The 13,412-nt window shown below is 54.9% G+C and overlaps 4 protein-coding genes across 4 annotated transcripts; 2 read left to right on the forward strand and 2 right to left on the reverse strand.

Moving 5' to 3' along the window:
* The first annotated feature begins 53 nt into the window (after window positions 1-53).
* On the forward strand, window positions 54-1,642 carry CONPUDRAFT_79365 (Clavaminate synthase-like protein). Its single transcript, XM_007764667.1, has 5 exons — window positions 54-226; window positions 284-346; window positions 398-1,006; window positions 1,088-1,282; window positions 1,369-1,642. Exons 1-5 carry the CDS (start codon window positions 83-85, stop codon window positions 1,546-1,548), a joined length of 1,191 nt encoding a protein of 396 aa, XP_007762857.1. The 5' UTR covers window positions 54-82; the 3' UTR covers window positions 1,549-1,642.
* Window positions 1,643-2,864: 1,222 nt separating this feature from the next.
* Window positions 2,865-3,340, reverse strand: CONPUDRAFT_46073 (uncharacterized protein; the record flags this gene model as incomplete). Its single annotated transcript, XM_007764376.1, has 2 exons — window positions 2,865-2,941; window positions 2,998-3,340. Coding segments are annotated over 2 exons (420 nt in total), but the record flags the coding sequence as incomplete, so codon positions are not given.
* A 3,918-nt stretch (window positions 3,341-7,258) lies between these two features.
* Window positions 7,259-8,044, reverse strand: CONPUDRAFT_79367 (uncharacterized protein). Its single transcript, XM_007764668.1, has 3 exons — window positions 7,925-8,044; window positions 7,453-7,728; window positions 7,259-7,388 (listed from the first exon to the last, which is right to left on the reverse strand). Exons 1-3 carry the CDS (start codon window positions 7,932-7,934, stop codon window positions 7,330-7,332), a joined length of 345 nt encoding a protein of 114 aa, XP_007762858.1. The 5' UTR covers window positions 7,935-8,044; the 3' UTR covers window positions 7,259-7,329.
* Window positions 8,045-9,560: 1,516 nt separating this feature from the next.
* Window positions 9,561-10,046, forward strand: CONPUDRAFT_45476 (uncharacterized protein; the record flags this gene model as incomplete). The annotated part of the gene is made up of 2 exons (XM_007764335.1): window positions 9,561-9,903; window positions 9,955-10,046. 2 exons carry the CDS (start codon window positions 9,561-9,563, stop codon window positions 10,044-10,046), a joined length of 435 nt encoding a protein of 144 aa, XP_007762525.1.
* Between the last annotated feature and the right edge of the window lie 3,366 nt (window positions 10,047-13,412).

Genomic DNA, 13,412 nt, shown 5'->3' on the forward strand with positions numbered 1-13,412 from the left:
AACTTATAAGCATGACGCTAGCCACGCTGCGGCTAACCTTCTGGGAACTCTCCCTTCTTAGCACGACGTCTCTACTAGTATCATGGCCATCGAACTCACCACTCTTCCTCTCCCTGCCTCTGCAGATCCTTCCAAGTTTGCAAACTTCGGGCGTGAGGTCAAGGGTGTTGACCCTGGCAACCTGACCCCTGAGCAGTTTGAGGAGGTCAAGGACGCTCTCTACAAGGTATGCATATCAGGCATGCGTCACTGGCCACAGTTGAAGTGGTTGAAACTCTTGTAGCACGACGCGCTTCTGTTCCGAAATGCGCAGCTTAGCCCAGAGCAGCAGTACGCGCTGACGAAGGTCAGTGGTACCACAGCCTCAATCAATGGCACACTTCTAACTGGGCTTCAGGCCTTCGATCCCGCCTCAGAGTCCTACGGACATGGAAATCATAAGACCGGATCTACAAAGAAGTCTATTCTTCATCCAGACCTCAAGACCATCCCTCGCGTACCCCAGGTACAGCTTATCGGAAACGGTCTTGTAACGAACTACGAAGGCCTCGAGTCCGCACAGCTCAAGCACCCCTCGCACCACACCTTCCACAAGACCCAAGTGTCCCCAGAAGACGAAGCCAACGGTGTGACGCGCTTCTATCGGTGGCACATCGACGCCGCGCTGTATGACCTCAGCCCCCCGCGCGTGACGACGCTGTACGGCATCAAGGTGCCCAAAGGCGAGCACCAGGTCGTGCGGTACGACGATGGCACGGGCGACGAACTGCCCGTCCCGCTCGGGACGACCGCGTTCGTTTCGGGCCGCACGATGTTCGACATCCTCCCATCGGAGCTCAAGAGCTTTGCGGTGCGGACCAAGGTCCGGTACGCGCCACACCCGTACGTCTGGATGGCGCCCGCCCGCGCGCTACCCACCGGCCTCGGGATCGAGAACGATGGACTCGAGCTGCCGCTCAACGAGGTCCCCGAGTGGTCGGAGGACAAGATCATGACGCTACCCATTGTACGTAGCCGCCATCACCTCGCGTTGGCCTGCCCAGGTGCTTGATCATTCAGGGGCTAATGATAACATGCGGTGCTACAGCTATGGAAGAACCCGGTGACTGGCGAGCTACACTTCCAGGTGCACCCATGCGGCGCCCATGAGCTTCTCGTCGATCCCATTCCCGCGGGGGCCAAGCGCGAAGGCGCGCTGTACCCCGATGGAGCACATATCAAGGATCTCAAGGAAGTCCGAAGCCTTCTCTACAAGATGCAGAGGCCCGCCATCGCTCCTCAGGTACGTCGTAACCCCGAAACCTTATCTTCGTTGCACCATATCACAACAAGCTGATTCACTGATAAACTACTTCGACTTCTCTGTAGCTTGTGTACCCGCACGACTGGGAGGAACGCGACCTCGTTCTTTTCCACAACCGCGGAGTTCTGCACACCGTCGTGGGCGCGTTCAAGCCGGATCAGGTCCGCGCTTTCCACCAGTGCAACCTGGCCGCGTCGGATATTCCCAAGGGTCCCTCCGAGGAGGATGTGAAGCGTTGGGCGTGAAGGCTTTGGTCATTGGCGCGAACTGTATCATATAGCTTGTAGCAACTTGTCTTCCATGTGCTACAAATCATTGAACTATCATAATGGAACTTTGAAGTAACATATTGTCTTCATAAGCAAATCGTTGTAAGTTCGTGCCTAGCCTAAGCCCAAGATGTCATGCATTCATGGTTAACGTGTATTTGCCAAAGGTCCCTGATGGAGTGAACATAGGGTATCAGAATCGACAACAATTAGTATTGTGTTATTGTAGCTCCGGAGGATAGGGGCATAGCTGAGCATAATGAGCGCGACAAAGACGACGGGAAAAAGGAGGGTAAAAACAACTATGTTACGGTGAAAAAAGAGATAGGTAGGTAGTTATCGTTCGATATGATTAGCAACGCACGGGTGGGTGCGTAACGTCAGAAACACGTATATAGACAGCAGAAAGGGAAAGAGGGAGAAAAGAGCTCGAAGAGCGGGCAGTCATCAACAGTGAACACGAGAGAGAATTCCGTATTAGTACTTATTACCTGAGACCCATGAGATTCCAGCATAAAGAGGCACCTAAGGACAGCAGCGCCTTAATCCGTGATTGCGCCAGCCGTTTTCTACCGCATAGTAATATTGTACAATGACACGACATGGGGCTCCATGTCAAGTCAAGTCAAGCCGGGTAGCTCCACCGCACCTCACCGGATCGAAAAGCTCGCGGGCGAGTACCTGCCGCCTTCTTGCCCCTCCACCATGTTCCGCACGGTCGCGTACAGCGCCGACGCGCCCGTCAGCGCCGGGTCGACCACGGGCTCCGACCGGCTGCTGCTCGTCTCGGGCTCCTCGCCGTTCGCCGGCTCGCGCGGCTCGTAGAGCGGCGTGCGCGCGCCGTACTCCATCTCTCGCCGCATCTCCTTGGCGCGCTCCGCGGCGGCGAACACGACACTGGCCATGGAGAGGCCGCTGCTCTTGGGCGCGTTCGGGCCGTCGCTGTCGTCGAAGGACGAGCGCAGCGAGGACGCGACGTGGCCGTTGGGCCCGCCGTAGGGGCCTTGGAAGTCGGTCGGGGGCGGGAGGGAGTAGGTGCGTGAGAGACCGAGGCCGGCGGCGCTTCTGCTCGCGGTCCGAGCTGAGTTCCGGGGCATGGTAATGGGCGGCGTGGAAGCGGCAGACTTGGTCTTCCGTACGGAAAGGCGCGAACCACGTTTGGGAGCAGCGCTCGCGGTGGGAGTCGTACGACGAGAGGCACGGGGTTCAGCGCTGGTGGGTGGTTCTTGTACATCGTCGGCGTTATCGTTGTTGGCAGAGTCGACGGATGTCTGAGAGGAGTTGTCGCCCTTATGGACGCGGAGGTGCTGGAGAAGGTTGTCATGCCGGTTGAAACGCTTGTCGCAGGAAGGATGAGTGCACTTGAACGCTGGTAGATTTATAGATGAGTATATGCGGGGTAATATCAACACATAGAACACGTACGTTTTTCATGCGTATGGATTGACCTGATGTGCCTCTTGAGATGCTCGCCTCGGCTGAAACACTTTCCGCATTCCTCAACCTGACACACGTAGCCCCGTGAAGTTTTCGTGGGCGTCACGGCGGGGGCTTCCTCTGGGATAGCGATCTCCCCTGACTGGGACGCGGTAGGGACGCGTCGACCGCGGCTCTTCTTGGTCAGGTTGGGCACTGGCACGGGCGGCGCTGTCCGTATCCGAGGCCCACGGCGCTCGGTAGTGAATGACGCAGCGGACGAGTCGAGGAATGTGTATTCCCCAGTGGGCGGCACGCCAACGGCGTGGAGTGGGGGTGTGACCCCTCTCATCAGCTCAGGGGCTTCTGTGGTAGCTATCGTCGCGGACGACGATTCCGCCGAGATTAGGACGGTGGGCTCGACTTTAGCGAGCTTCTGAGGATGCTGCGGGAGCTCCTCCTCGTTCTCGACGTCTGTCTCGTCGCCAGCTGCTCGCGCATCGAGGTTGCGCTTGAGCGACGACGCGGAAGGCACCTTCTGGAGGGATGAGTCCACGATGTCGCTACCGTGTCTGATTCAACGCACCGCAGGGCGGCTCGTCGTCTGCGAGCGCGTCACTCGCCGAGAGCTCGTGGATGGTTCGGCCGCCGGAGCGCCATTGCCGTTGGTCGTGTTCTGCATTGCAGCCTGCTGGTTCTACCGAAAATCAGCCCAGGGTGACACGAGTGGCCAGGGGTAAGCAAAAGTACCTGTTCTGCTTGCTTCTCGTTAGCTGTGATGACCTGGACAACTTCCTGCATCACGCTCTCGAGCTGGCCGTTGGCTGCAGCAACCTCTTGTGCGTTCTCCATCGTTCCAATGGACTAGTGAGTCGCGCGAGTCAGCGAAAACAAGGGTAGAGAAGGCTTTCTAGCCCTGAGACGCATACCTAAGGTAATAGATGGCGGGTAGTAATTACAGGGCAATTAGAAGAAAGTACAAAGAATAAGTCTAGTCGGCCGCTTCCTGGTGAGGGTGGGGTGTCAGGAGGTGTGGAACGTCGGACTGAGCCCCTGTCTTCTCCCAGACGAGTGACCAACCTCGTCGTTTTTTTTCCCTCCCACGATCCACTCTCCAGACCACGTGTTGGAGATCCTGTTGCGGAAGGAGGGTCCCACGCTCTTGCGGCATCTCTTCGGCAGGACCGCACGGACCACCGCGTTAGGCCATCCGGGTGGCGCGTAATGCGCACTCAGCCACTTTGTTCACTCGACCTTGTCCAAGCCCTGTTGAATACCCGACGCGACAAACGCGCCTTCAATCGCCTCAGACAGACTCACAACCATCATGTCTGAATTATGACCGTCTCAAAAATACCCTCGTCATCGCACATCGACGCGTTCATCGCAGCCCTCTGCTACAGAACGTAAAAACCCTTCACAATGTCACCTGTACTGCTCAAATTAGGTCGACTCGGACCTTCCGCCTGTTAAACACCTGCGCCCAACTTGGGCAGCCAACCCATGCCCATCTCCGCCCTCCGTACATATAGTCGCGGATGGTTCCCCGCATGTACTGCTTTCGGACCTGGGGCTCCGCGCTCGTGGCCCCATGCGACCTTATATGACCGGCGGCATACCAACATGACGTCCGCTTCTTGCTCTGAAAAGGCTGTTCTACGCCTATTCAGCGATGTCGAAGACGAGGAGATGGCCTCGAGCTCCGCACGTTGGACTGAGTCATCCACACAAGGCGATGCCAAGATGTCGATGACGCGATGACGTGTCTTTCTTCTGAATGTACTTGCTTCCCGGCCGTGCTGCTGCGAGAGGCTTTGAGGATCTGCCCGCCCTGCGCCCTTGGGCTCCTCGTTCTGCTTCAAGTCGACTTGCCAGTGGTCCGGCGCCACCACGCGTTCAGAATTATGGTTTGCTACAATGCCCGACTATGTCTCTCTCGGGTGCACCTTCGGCATGCTTGCAAGTCTCCTTGGCTCTGTTTCACCTCCACTCCGTGTTCTGCGCAAACATCGAGTTTGGTGTCACTTGATAGTGGAGATACTAACTCTTCTTGTGCACTCTCCACTTCAAGATGAGCACCTGCCCCCGTCCCCCTGCTATTCTCATGCTTCTCGCTCAGCTATGCTCGAGCTTCTTGCCCCGAGCATTGCTAAATCTCGCTATCACTCCAGCCCCTCGGTTTGACGTAACCCCAATGATCCGCCTTTGGGCTACCGCTTCTTCTCATGGTCGGCCTACGTGGGTAAGGGCAGCTACACATAGAGCAGGCACGAAGGCCATCTATCTCCTCACCACACCCTGTTCAGTAAGTGCAAGGACTGGTCCTCGTATTCTGTACACGGCCGCGTTTCATGTCGATTGTGGCCGAGGCGTCGTGGCCTATCTCATTGTCACGTACCTCGTTCGCAATCGAGACAAAAACTACGAGTCTAGGGATGGGATGGACGGGTTCCTTGTGCCGTCCGACGCATCTCATTCACTTGCAGCCGCCTCGGCAGCTGCGCTTCCAAGGGACACTTCCAGAGCACGATCTTGGAGCTGACGCTTTCGCCTTCGAAGCGCCACCGTGAACTTAATGTTCAACGTCGGCGGTTCGGGGCTTTGCCGGGGTTCATTTCGCATACTGCAATGAATTGATCGTGTCCGGGGCGCTGGGTTATGTTTGGATTTTACACCCACCCGCCACCCGCAGGTTCGCCTTGTCTGATAATTGCCAGCTGCAGCGGCACTTCTCTCCTCGGCCTCGTCGGCGAACCTACTGGCATGTCGTTGCGTCTCGGGCCCCATCATCAACCGATGAGTATTTCCTGTGTTACACTTTCACGTAGCCTTCAAGTAGGTGCAGTATATTTTGATCAGTCACCCTCGTGGCTAACGCCGGTACGTGTCCACTCGTTCTCTTCGCTTCATCGGAATGCTGCGAGATGTTGACCGGAGCGCGACGACTCGCAGAGTCCCAGAATACCGTGCTGATAATGCTATTTTCACTTGTACACGGCTCCTTCGTGGGCGTATCGATTGCACAGCTCTACGTTATCGATGTGAAAAGACCAGCTGCGCTGGTGGACCCCGCAAGCAACCGTCCCCTTGTTCGTTGTTCGTGAGACGCCCGTGTCGTAAAACGTAATTTTACAGGTGTTCAGGTGTTCGATTGACTGAGACCCCCGGCTTTAAGATGTGTCAATGGATTTTTTTGGATACACGCGATACGAATGGTCGGTGAGACCTACTGAATAGCATGAATATATAATTTGTGTGCGCGGACTACAGTATGCACTGAAATATTCGTACTACTAGCGGTTTTACAGCAACTGTGTGCTGACGTGTGAGAGTTTTTGACTGGAATGGATACTACCCGTAGACTGCAGAACGTGAGCACCGCGTGAAATTCTATCAAGCTTTTCATAAGAGCAGGGACGTGAGACGAATCGAAGATCAGTCCCTCAAACTCTCTAATTTAACCAGGACAGGCGACAGGTGGAGGAAAGCAAGATCAAATTGGCCGGTGGACATCGAAGACTCGAGGAACGAGTGAAAGAAGGCATGGTTGCTAGATTTAGACACCGGTATCACACACGCAGGCTATCGCTCGCCTTCCGTTCGGGGCAAACGGTGGGATCGAGAGCATGAGATTGCAGCTAAGACAGGTGCCCGTTTTGAGTGGCTGATTTATCTCCGAGCCGGCCTCGTCAGTGGGGCGCGGCTCGGCGGCAAATCGCGTTGGGTAGGATGGGCATGATGTATCATCAGTTTGCGGATGCGGGTGGGATGGGCACTTTGCCCCGAGGAGGAGAGAGGCGTATCTGGAATTGCAATGGGAGTTTGGAAATCGGGTGGCCGCTGTGGAGGGGGGACAGTCATATTAAGGGAGGGGATCAGCTGGGCGGATCTGGAGATGCGGGCAGGCATAATGGCGGGGGGAGATCTGAGATCCGGGTGCCTGCGCTGGGAGATGCCGGATTGTGTCGGTAGCCTCGTGCTACGACGCCCGACGCGGGCTGGAAGCTGTAGGTTGTGGGAGGCAGATCCGTCCATGGTTAAAACCGGTCTAGACAGTGCGCCCCGGGGTTAGAGGCACACGGTTTAGGCAGGCGGAGGCCGAGGGAGCGCCTCCGATCAGAGTCAGAAAGAGGTTCAAGGTCAACAAATGTATACAGGCGCGAGATGCCACTTGAGGCTCAGTAAATCCGTTCCGAGGTTGGTACTACAATACTAGCACTTCTTTTGATTTCCATTCCCTCTTACTTACGACCTTCATCATCCCGCGCCCGCCGTCTTCCGGCCCTTGTCGGCGGCGACCTCTTTCAACTTCTTGCTGTGTGTCAATCCCCGTCTTTTCTTCTACTTCGATTTCCAGCTGACGTCTGTCATTCTCTCGGGTGACTCAATTGCCAAGCTAGGTTAGTAGGCTGTCCCCCGCGCGCTTCATATCCCGCCGCCTTCTCACCCGCCCATGCTTTGTAGGCCCATTGTTCGCAATTTCACAAGCCTGATCTTCGCATTTAACGACCTCACGAACCGACGACGACGACACACGCTTCCTCCTTGCACCTCCCCCACTTTCGATAAGTTCCACCAGTGTTGCAGTCCGCGCTCTTCCTCTCTTGCATTTTATCATTTTCTCGGCACTTTCGTCCGCCTCAGCCTGGACCGTCGCCTGTGGACCCGTCCATTCCTTGTGATATTCGTTTTTCTGAAGCTGTCGCGCCGATCTTGACTCGGGCCCAAGCCAGCTGCTTGGTAAGTGTCTCGCCCGATCGCAATTTCCAATGTCTGCCCTATTCCTCCGTCGCGCGATATCAAATGTCAGCCCGTGTCAGCACTGGACGCAGCTGGAAGATTCATCCGCGCTCCACTCGACTGACTCGCCACCCAGAACTTGTCCCGCCGATGAGACTAGAACGTGTTAAAGCTGACCACACATGTCCTCGTCCAGGATCGCGCATATGACGAACCCAAATGGGCCTTCATATATACCCTCGACTACCGCTTCGCATTCTCGCCAGTTCTTCTCTCGCCACGGGCATCCCCCCACTGCCTCTGCAAGGATGACAGAGTCGTTACCCTCTCACTACCCCCATCTTCATTCCGATCACCCTTCCTCGAGTTCTTCCGCGCTTGGCTTCTCCCCCTTTCATCCGCACCACTCGCGTCTGTATGCCCTCCAGGGTAACTCATCGTTCAGTTCTTATCCCTCCGACACACAGGCAGTATCCGCAGAGTCGCCTCCGTCTGTGTCTTCTGGTAACGACAGCCCGCTCCCTGAACCCACTATGGAACAAATGGAGCCACATGTGTTCACACGGGACGCTAGTAGCAACGAGGAGACCTTCACATATCCCTCTATGGACGAGCTATTTTCTTCAGGGCAGTTCTCAGGCTACGCTGCTCCGCTCAACGTCATGTCCAACAACTACGGTCTCGATGGTTTGGACATCTACAACCACGGCTCATCGACTGTGATGCCTGTGTCGATGGCTATGGGCATGCCTTTGTCCGTCGATACGAAGAAATATCCGCCATCGTGCCAAGGCCCCCAGAACTTTCCCTCAAGTGACATGGACCTAACACAGCCGCTCGGGAGCTCTCCCTATGACCCGCCTCATGTCCCGTCAATGGCCTTCACGAGCCTCACGACACCTTCACGTATAGATTCCCAGTTTTATCGCCGCCAATCTGACAGCGGGATTCCTTATAATTCACAGCTCTCTAACGCCTCTGCACCGACTCAACTTAGGTACCCTCGGATGGGTAACGTAGCCTTGAAGAATGGCCCTGATGACGTGCTCAACGCCAGCGTATCTGCCAGTCAGCCCAATGCGGGATATGGAACGTATACATCCTCTCTCAATTGTGCCCTTACCCCAGTCAGCACCAGCCGTGGCGAGGCACCACGACCGAATCCGCCACTGACGACGAATGCACAGTCTTTTTCGGGGGAGTCTTCGCTGGACTTGGCAATGGCGTTCATGCAGAACCGCACTCTCGCCGCTTCAGCACCAGCGCCTACTGCACCCGTCTCCGCGCAGGTCCCCCGCTCCGTAACGTTCGCCAGTCCGTCGCTTGCACTACCAGGAGACGAGCAGAGCATCAGTCATAACCTTGGTCGCCCGCATCTACAGCACCCCCAGCCCCTCAGGATCCGGACGCTGCAACCCGACCAGCCGCGCACTGTCCGGCTGGAGGAGATTTCTCCAACGCTGGAGTGCGGAGACTTACCCGACCCTGAAGAGGAAGACGTTGACCGCAAGTCTGGCGAGTCCTTTTGCATCGGATCTACTGGGACGAAAGACGGCGAACGTGTCGACAGCGCCGATGAACAGCTATGTAAAAATAATTTTTTCCCATTTATTCGCCGTTGCGCTGACATCACGTTAGGCGACGATGATGCGGAGGGAGAAGACGAGTACTCAAACGAGGAGGAGGACGAGTACAAGGTCGAGGATGAGGAAGAGGCAGATGGAGATGATGATCACGATGCCGATTTTGTGCCGGGAAGACCGATGACCCGGGCGCGCACCCTGCGCCCCCGGTCCGGGTCCGGCAGGGCTGCACGTTTCAACCCTTACGGCATGCAGCTCGGGGGTAACGCCCGCAAGGCGTACTCGCCCGCGTCCTCTATCTCATCGCAAACCGCATCGCCTCCATCCCCAGAGACGTCGGCCTCCCAGCGCCCCCGACGGAATTCAAGGACGCTCCCCGTGCCTATCCCCGTGCCGAATTTGACGAAGAAGTCGCGCGGGCGGCGAGTACCGACGGTGAGCAATGGTGGAATTTGGCGGGAGCATAGTCGGCAGGGTGGTGAGCATGCGGGCGCAAGGAGCTTTACGTGCGATGTGCCTGGCTGTGGCAAGTGTTTCGCTCGTGGTGAGCACCTGAAGCGACATGTGCGGAGTATCCACACCAACGAAAAGCGTACGTCCTCGCCTTTATCTCCTACACCGACCTCTGATGCTTCAGTCACAGCGCACAAATGCCCACATCCAGGGTGCGACAAGGAATTCAGTCGACATGATAACCTTGGCCAGCATCTCAAGACGCACAAAGGGGGACGCTAGGCTTCCTGCGGGTTCAGGGCTACGTTTGGGACGTTCCAGGTATATTCGTTCGTTTTTCCGCCCCGACCTTCGTCGATTGATCAAGACGCAGACCATCTATTTACTATGGATCGTTGTCCGTTCTACCTCCTTCGCGCCTTCCACTTTCATTCTGTCTTCGTCTCTCATGCCTTCATTCTTCGCTTCTTATTTTTTTTCTGTGTGAATATCCCTCGTTCTTTACTAGTTTCTTGGACTGAATTCCCGAGATTTGCTGCGTCGCAGCGGCGTTTGGCTTTGGGTACTGTCCATACCTTCCCACGTCCCTCTTGGACTCGAGCATTTGCAGATGCTGTATAACCGTCTTTTTTGCTCCCGGATACGCCCCATTGCACGGCGTTTTCCATCGTACTCCCCCCGGCCGCCATCACACATGCTCCGTCGTCTCGTTATTCATCGCCATTCATATGTCAAGCTGTCTCCGTGTGTGCGCTGGAGTTTTTGGTCTTTTTAATCAAGGCTGATCGTTAATTCATCTTAGGTCCGGTGCCGCCGCGGCCCAAATCTGCTTTACATGATCTCATCTACCACCCGCCGCCAGACTAAATCCCTGCTTTCTCATGCCACGATCCACGATCTTCGGTGTCCCCGGTCTCATGCTCTCTTGTTCTTCACCCCAATAGAGGCGATCGCTTCCTTCATCTTTCCATGTGTATTTTTTGCCGCATCCATCACAGCCACCACGGACCATCCACTCACATTCAGACATGACTAGCATACGAAAAGGGTAGGGCGGTTTGCGCCTGCCCACGACTGTAATTATATCGTAGGGCCGGGTTTTATTGTGGTGCTTCTTCCGATTTTCTGTTTTTACTTTATCTCATCTTCTCCGTCTCGCTGCTCACTTGCTATCTTTACCTCTAGGCCGATTGGACTGGAGTGAGGCGATGTTATTTTTTTCTGACATCGCTTGTATTTGTGTATATGTTTTCATTTGGTTTGAACAGGCGTTCCACGTGCATCCTATCATTTCTACATATGTATCCGTATCCCTGCATATATGTACCTTAGCTGGCGACGTCCTTTGTTGGGCATCACCACAATAGAGAACTCTTTTTGAGTCCTGTCCCCCTTCACCGGCTGGCTTATTGTCAGACGTTCCTTTGTTGTCTCAAGTGGGCAGTGATAGTATATTACGCAGCGATCATATATCACTGCCTCCATTCTATCCGCTCTTTCGTGCCTATCTCCACCACACCCGCATACCCGATGGAGCTCTGTTCGGCCCGCAAAGGGAAGACGGGGAACTGAAGCTTTTGCGATGACGTTCGATCGGGGGTGTGCAGCGTTCTGCAGCCAAGTTCCAGAAAGGCAGGCTGAATGAGGATTGCTAGGACTGTAAACGAAGGTGGGGGAAGCCCTCCGCCCGTGCACCTCCGCCCAGGAGGATAGGAAAGGAAAGGTTCCGAAATTAGGTTCGAACTCGAAGTTCAGAAAAGGAAATGTAGATGCCTGAGTTGAGCACCAACTCCGTGACTTTTATGTCGGTTCATGCCAACGTGGTCCAGTCGTGGACCGAGGATGGATATGCGGGAACTGCCTACTGGTGCCGAGCCGAATCGACGTGTATGCGTGGCATGCGTACTGAGCCCGGCGGCAGCGGTGCTGCTGCGGGGAGGTGCCAGGTGGACAAAGCTTGGTCAAAATGAATGTTCATGAATTGGGATCGCTGGAGTAGGTAATGGGTATCCGGTGGGTCCGCTGCCACCACCTGCCACTTTCAAGGACTGCCAGTCCGATGGGCGTTCTCCGCGCACTTACAAACTAGTACTGCTGTGCAGAGTATCCCTGCTAGTGGCTCCGTCCGGGAAGATTAGATTCAGACGGAGGACACCGTGGATCTGGATCATGATCAAGGTCTTGAAGGCTGATGATAGGCTAAGCGTGGGACCTAGGCAAGCGGGGTCAGTTGATGAAGTCACTGTCCACGCTCGGACTATCAAACTATCGCGGGTGGGTCCGGGGACCCTACCAGCCCTTCCTGTGCTGGTATGCGATAGACGCCTTGAGCTTTCCCAAGCTTCTGATGACGATCACGGCCCATTCTACAAGTCACCGTGACGCCGTCACCATCATAGGTGCGCAACAAAACACGCACAGGATAATCAAAGATTAATGTCCAGGGCCATGTTCGAGGTCCCAGGACCGTGCTCTGCACGTTGAAGCTATGAGCTGCGCAAAAATGATGGATAAGTCCATTCATTGGTCATCCGAGAACGTGCTATGAATGAACGTGGACGATACTTGGGTGGCCCGGTCCGGGGTACTTCAGTAGACGTCAAGGAGTACAATGGCATCCAAGAATTATTTTCCCAGTACTTTGGAGAAGTCTCTCAGGCGTAGAAGCCCTCGTCTAACAATTTGGTATCCGGTGAGTACCCTACCATTTCAGAGTAAACCGAGAATGTAGGGTTCATGTGATTCAGTGGGAACGAGACTGAGTGCTGTCGGTGGTTCGCGCCCAAGAATGCTGAGCGCCGCGGAGTGGCCGTGGTATTGTGGGCGCGTGAGCGATGTTCTTATGTTTTACCACGAGGTGTGGCATGTCATCTAAAGTCCCAAGCATGGTAGGCATACCAACGAAATCCTGTAAGATTATATCTGTGCTAATCTGGATAAACTGCGGATGCCGTCCCAAGAGGAGTCAGCGTGGCACTGATCCATGATCAGAAGTAAAACACTTATTTTGGTAGACATATAACGGTGTTTCAATTCAACATCCAAAATACATACTCACAGCTGGTGCAGTTGGATATGATTCGACGTCGCCGTAAGGAACCATTGCACTTCATTCCTTCAGCCGCCTTTCAAATAGGATCAATCAGATTTCTAGAATGTAGGGTAATAAGACTTCGGCTAGCTCACCAAGTAGACGCCTACTCGACGTAATTCGGAGGGAGAGATGAAAACACGCCAAATCAGAATCATTTCATGATTTCTTTACGGATGCAGCGCTCAACTGATTGATCGCGGCCTGCTTCCAAGTCACAGAATGATATCACACTGTAACAGCAGCCCCAATGCGATGATCGTCCGAGTTATCGTGCATTTCAGATCCATACCTGACGAATAGATGTTCCAGAATCCTGTGCCAGACGTTCTAATGCTATAAAATGACCGAGGCGGCAGATCCTGAGCTTACATGTGTGGTAGTCAACAAGTCCACAGGAAGCCGGTGGGCCATCGCGAGTTTAAGAAGCTATAAGGAAAGACGCGAGGCTACCAGAAGTAGGGTCCATAGGCTTACATCAAGGGTGCATGGTCGCTGTGCACTTTACGACTGAATGTATCCTTGGATATCGTATTGGCGGTGGGAGCCAGAATGGT

This window comes from Coniophora puteana (genome assembly GCF_000271625.1).
Source record: "Coniophora puteana RWD-64-598 SS2 unplaced genomic scaffold CONPUscaffold_1, whole genome shotgun sequence".
NCBI lineage: Eukaryota > Fungi > Basidiomycota > Agaricomycetes > Boletales > Coniophoraceae > Coniophora > Coniophora puteana.

What these genes read in the sequence shown, in the direction of transcription:
- CONPUDRAFT_79367 (XM_007764668.1), bottom strand. An exon ending in TGAAATTGCGAACAATGGGC is followed by an intron (nt 7,389 to 7,452) that starts CTACAAAGCATG and finishes CAGCCTACTAAC; the next exon opens with CTAGCTTGGCAATTGAGTCA.
- CONPUDRAFT_79365 (XM_007764667.1), top strand. Translation starts at nt 83, where the DNA reads ATGGCCATCGAACTCACCACTCTTCCTCTCCCTGCCTCTGCAGATCCT. An exon ending in TCAAGGACGCTCTCTACAAG is followed by an intron (nt 227 to 283) that starts GTATGCATATCA and finishes AAACTCTTGTAG; the next exon opens with CACGACGCGCTTCTGTTCCG. An exon ending in AGCAGTACGCGCTGACGAAG is followed by an intron (nt 347 to 397) that starts GTCAGTGGTACC and finishes ACTGGGCTTCAG; the next exon opens with GCCTTCGATCCCGCCTCAGA.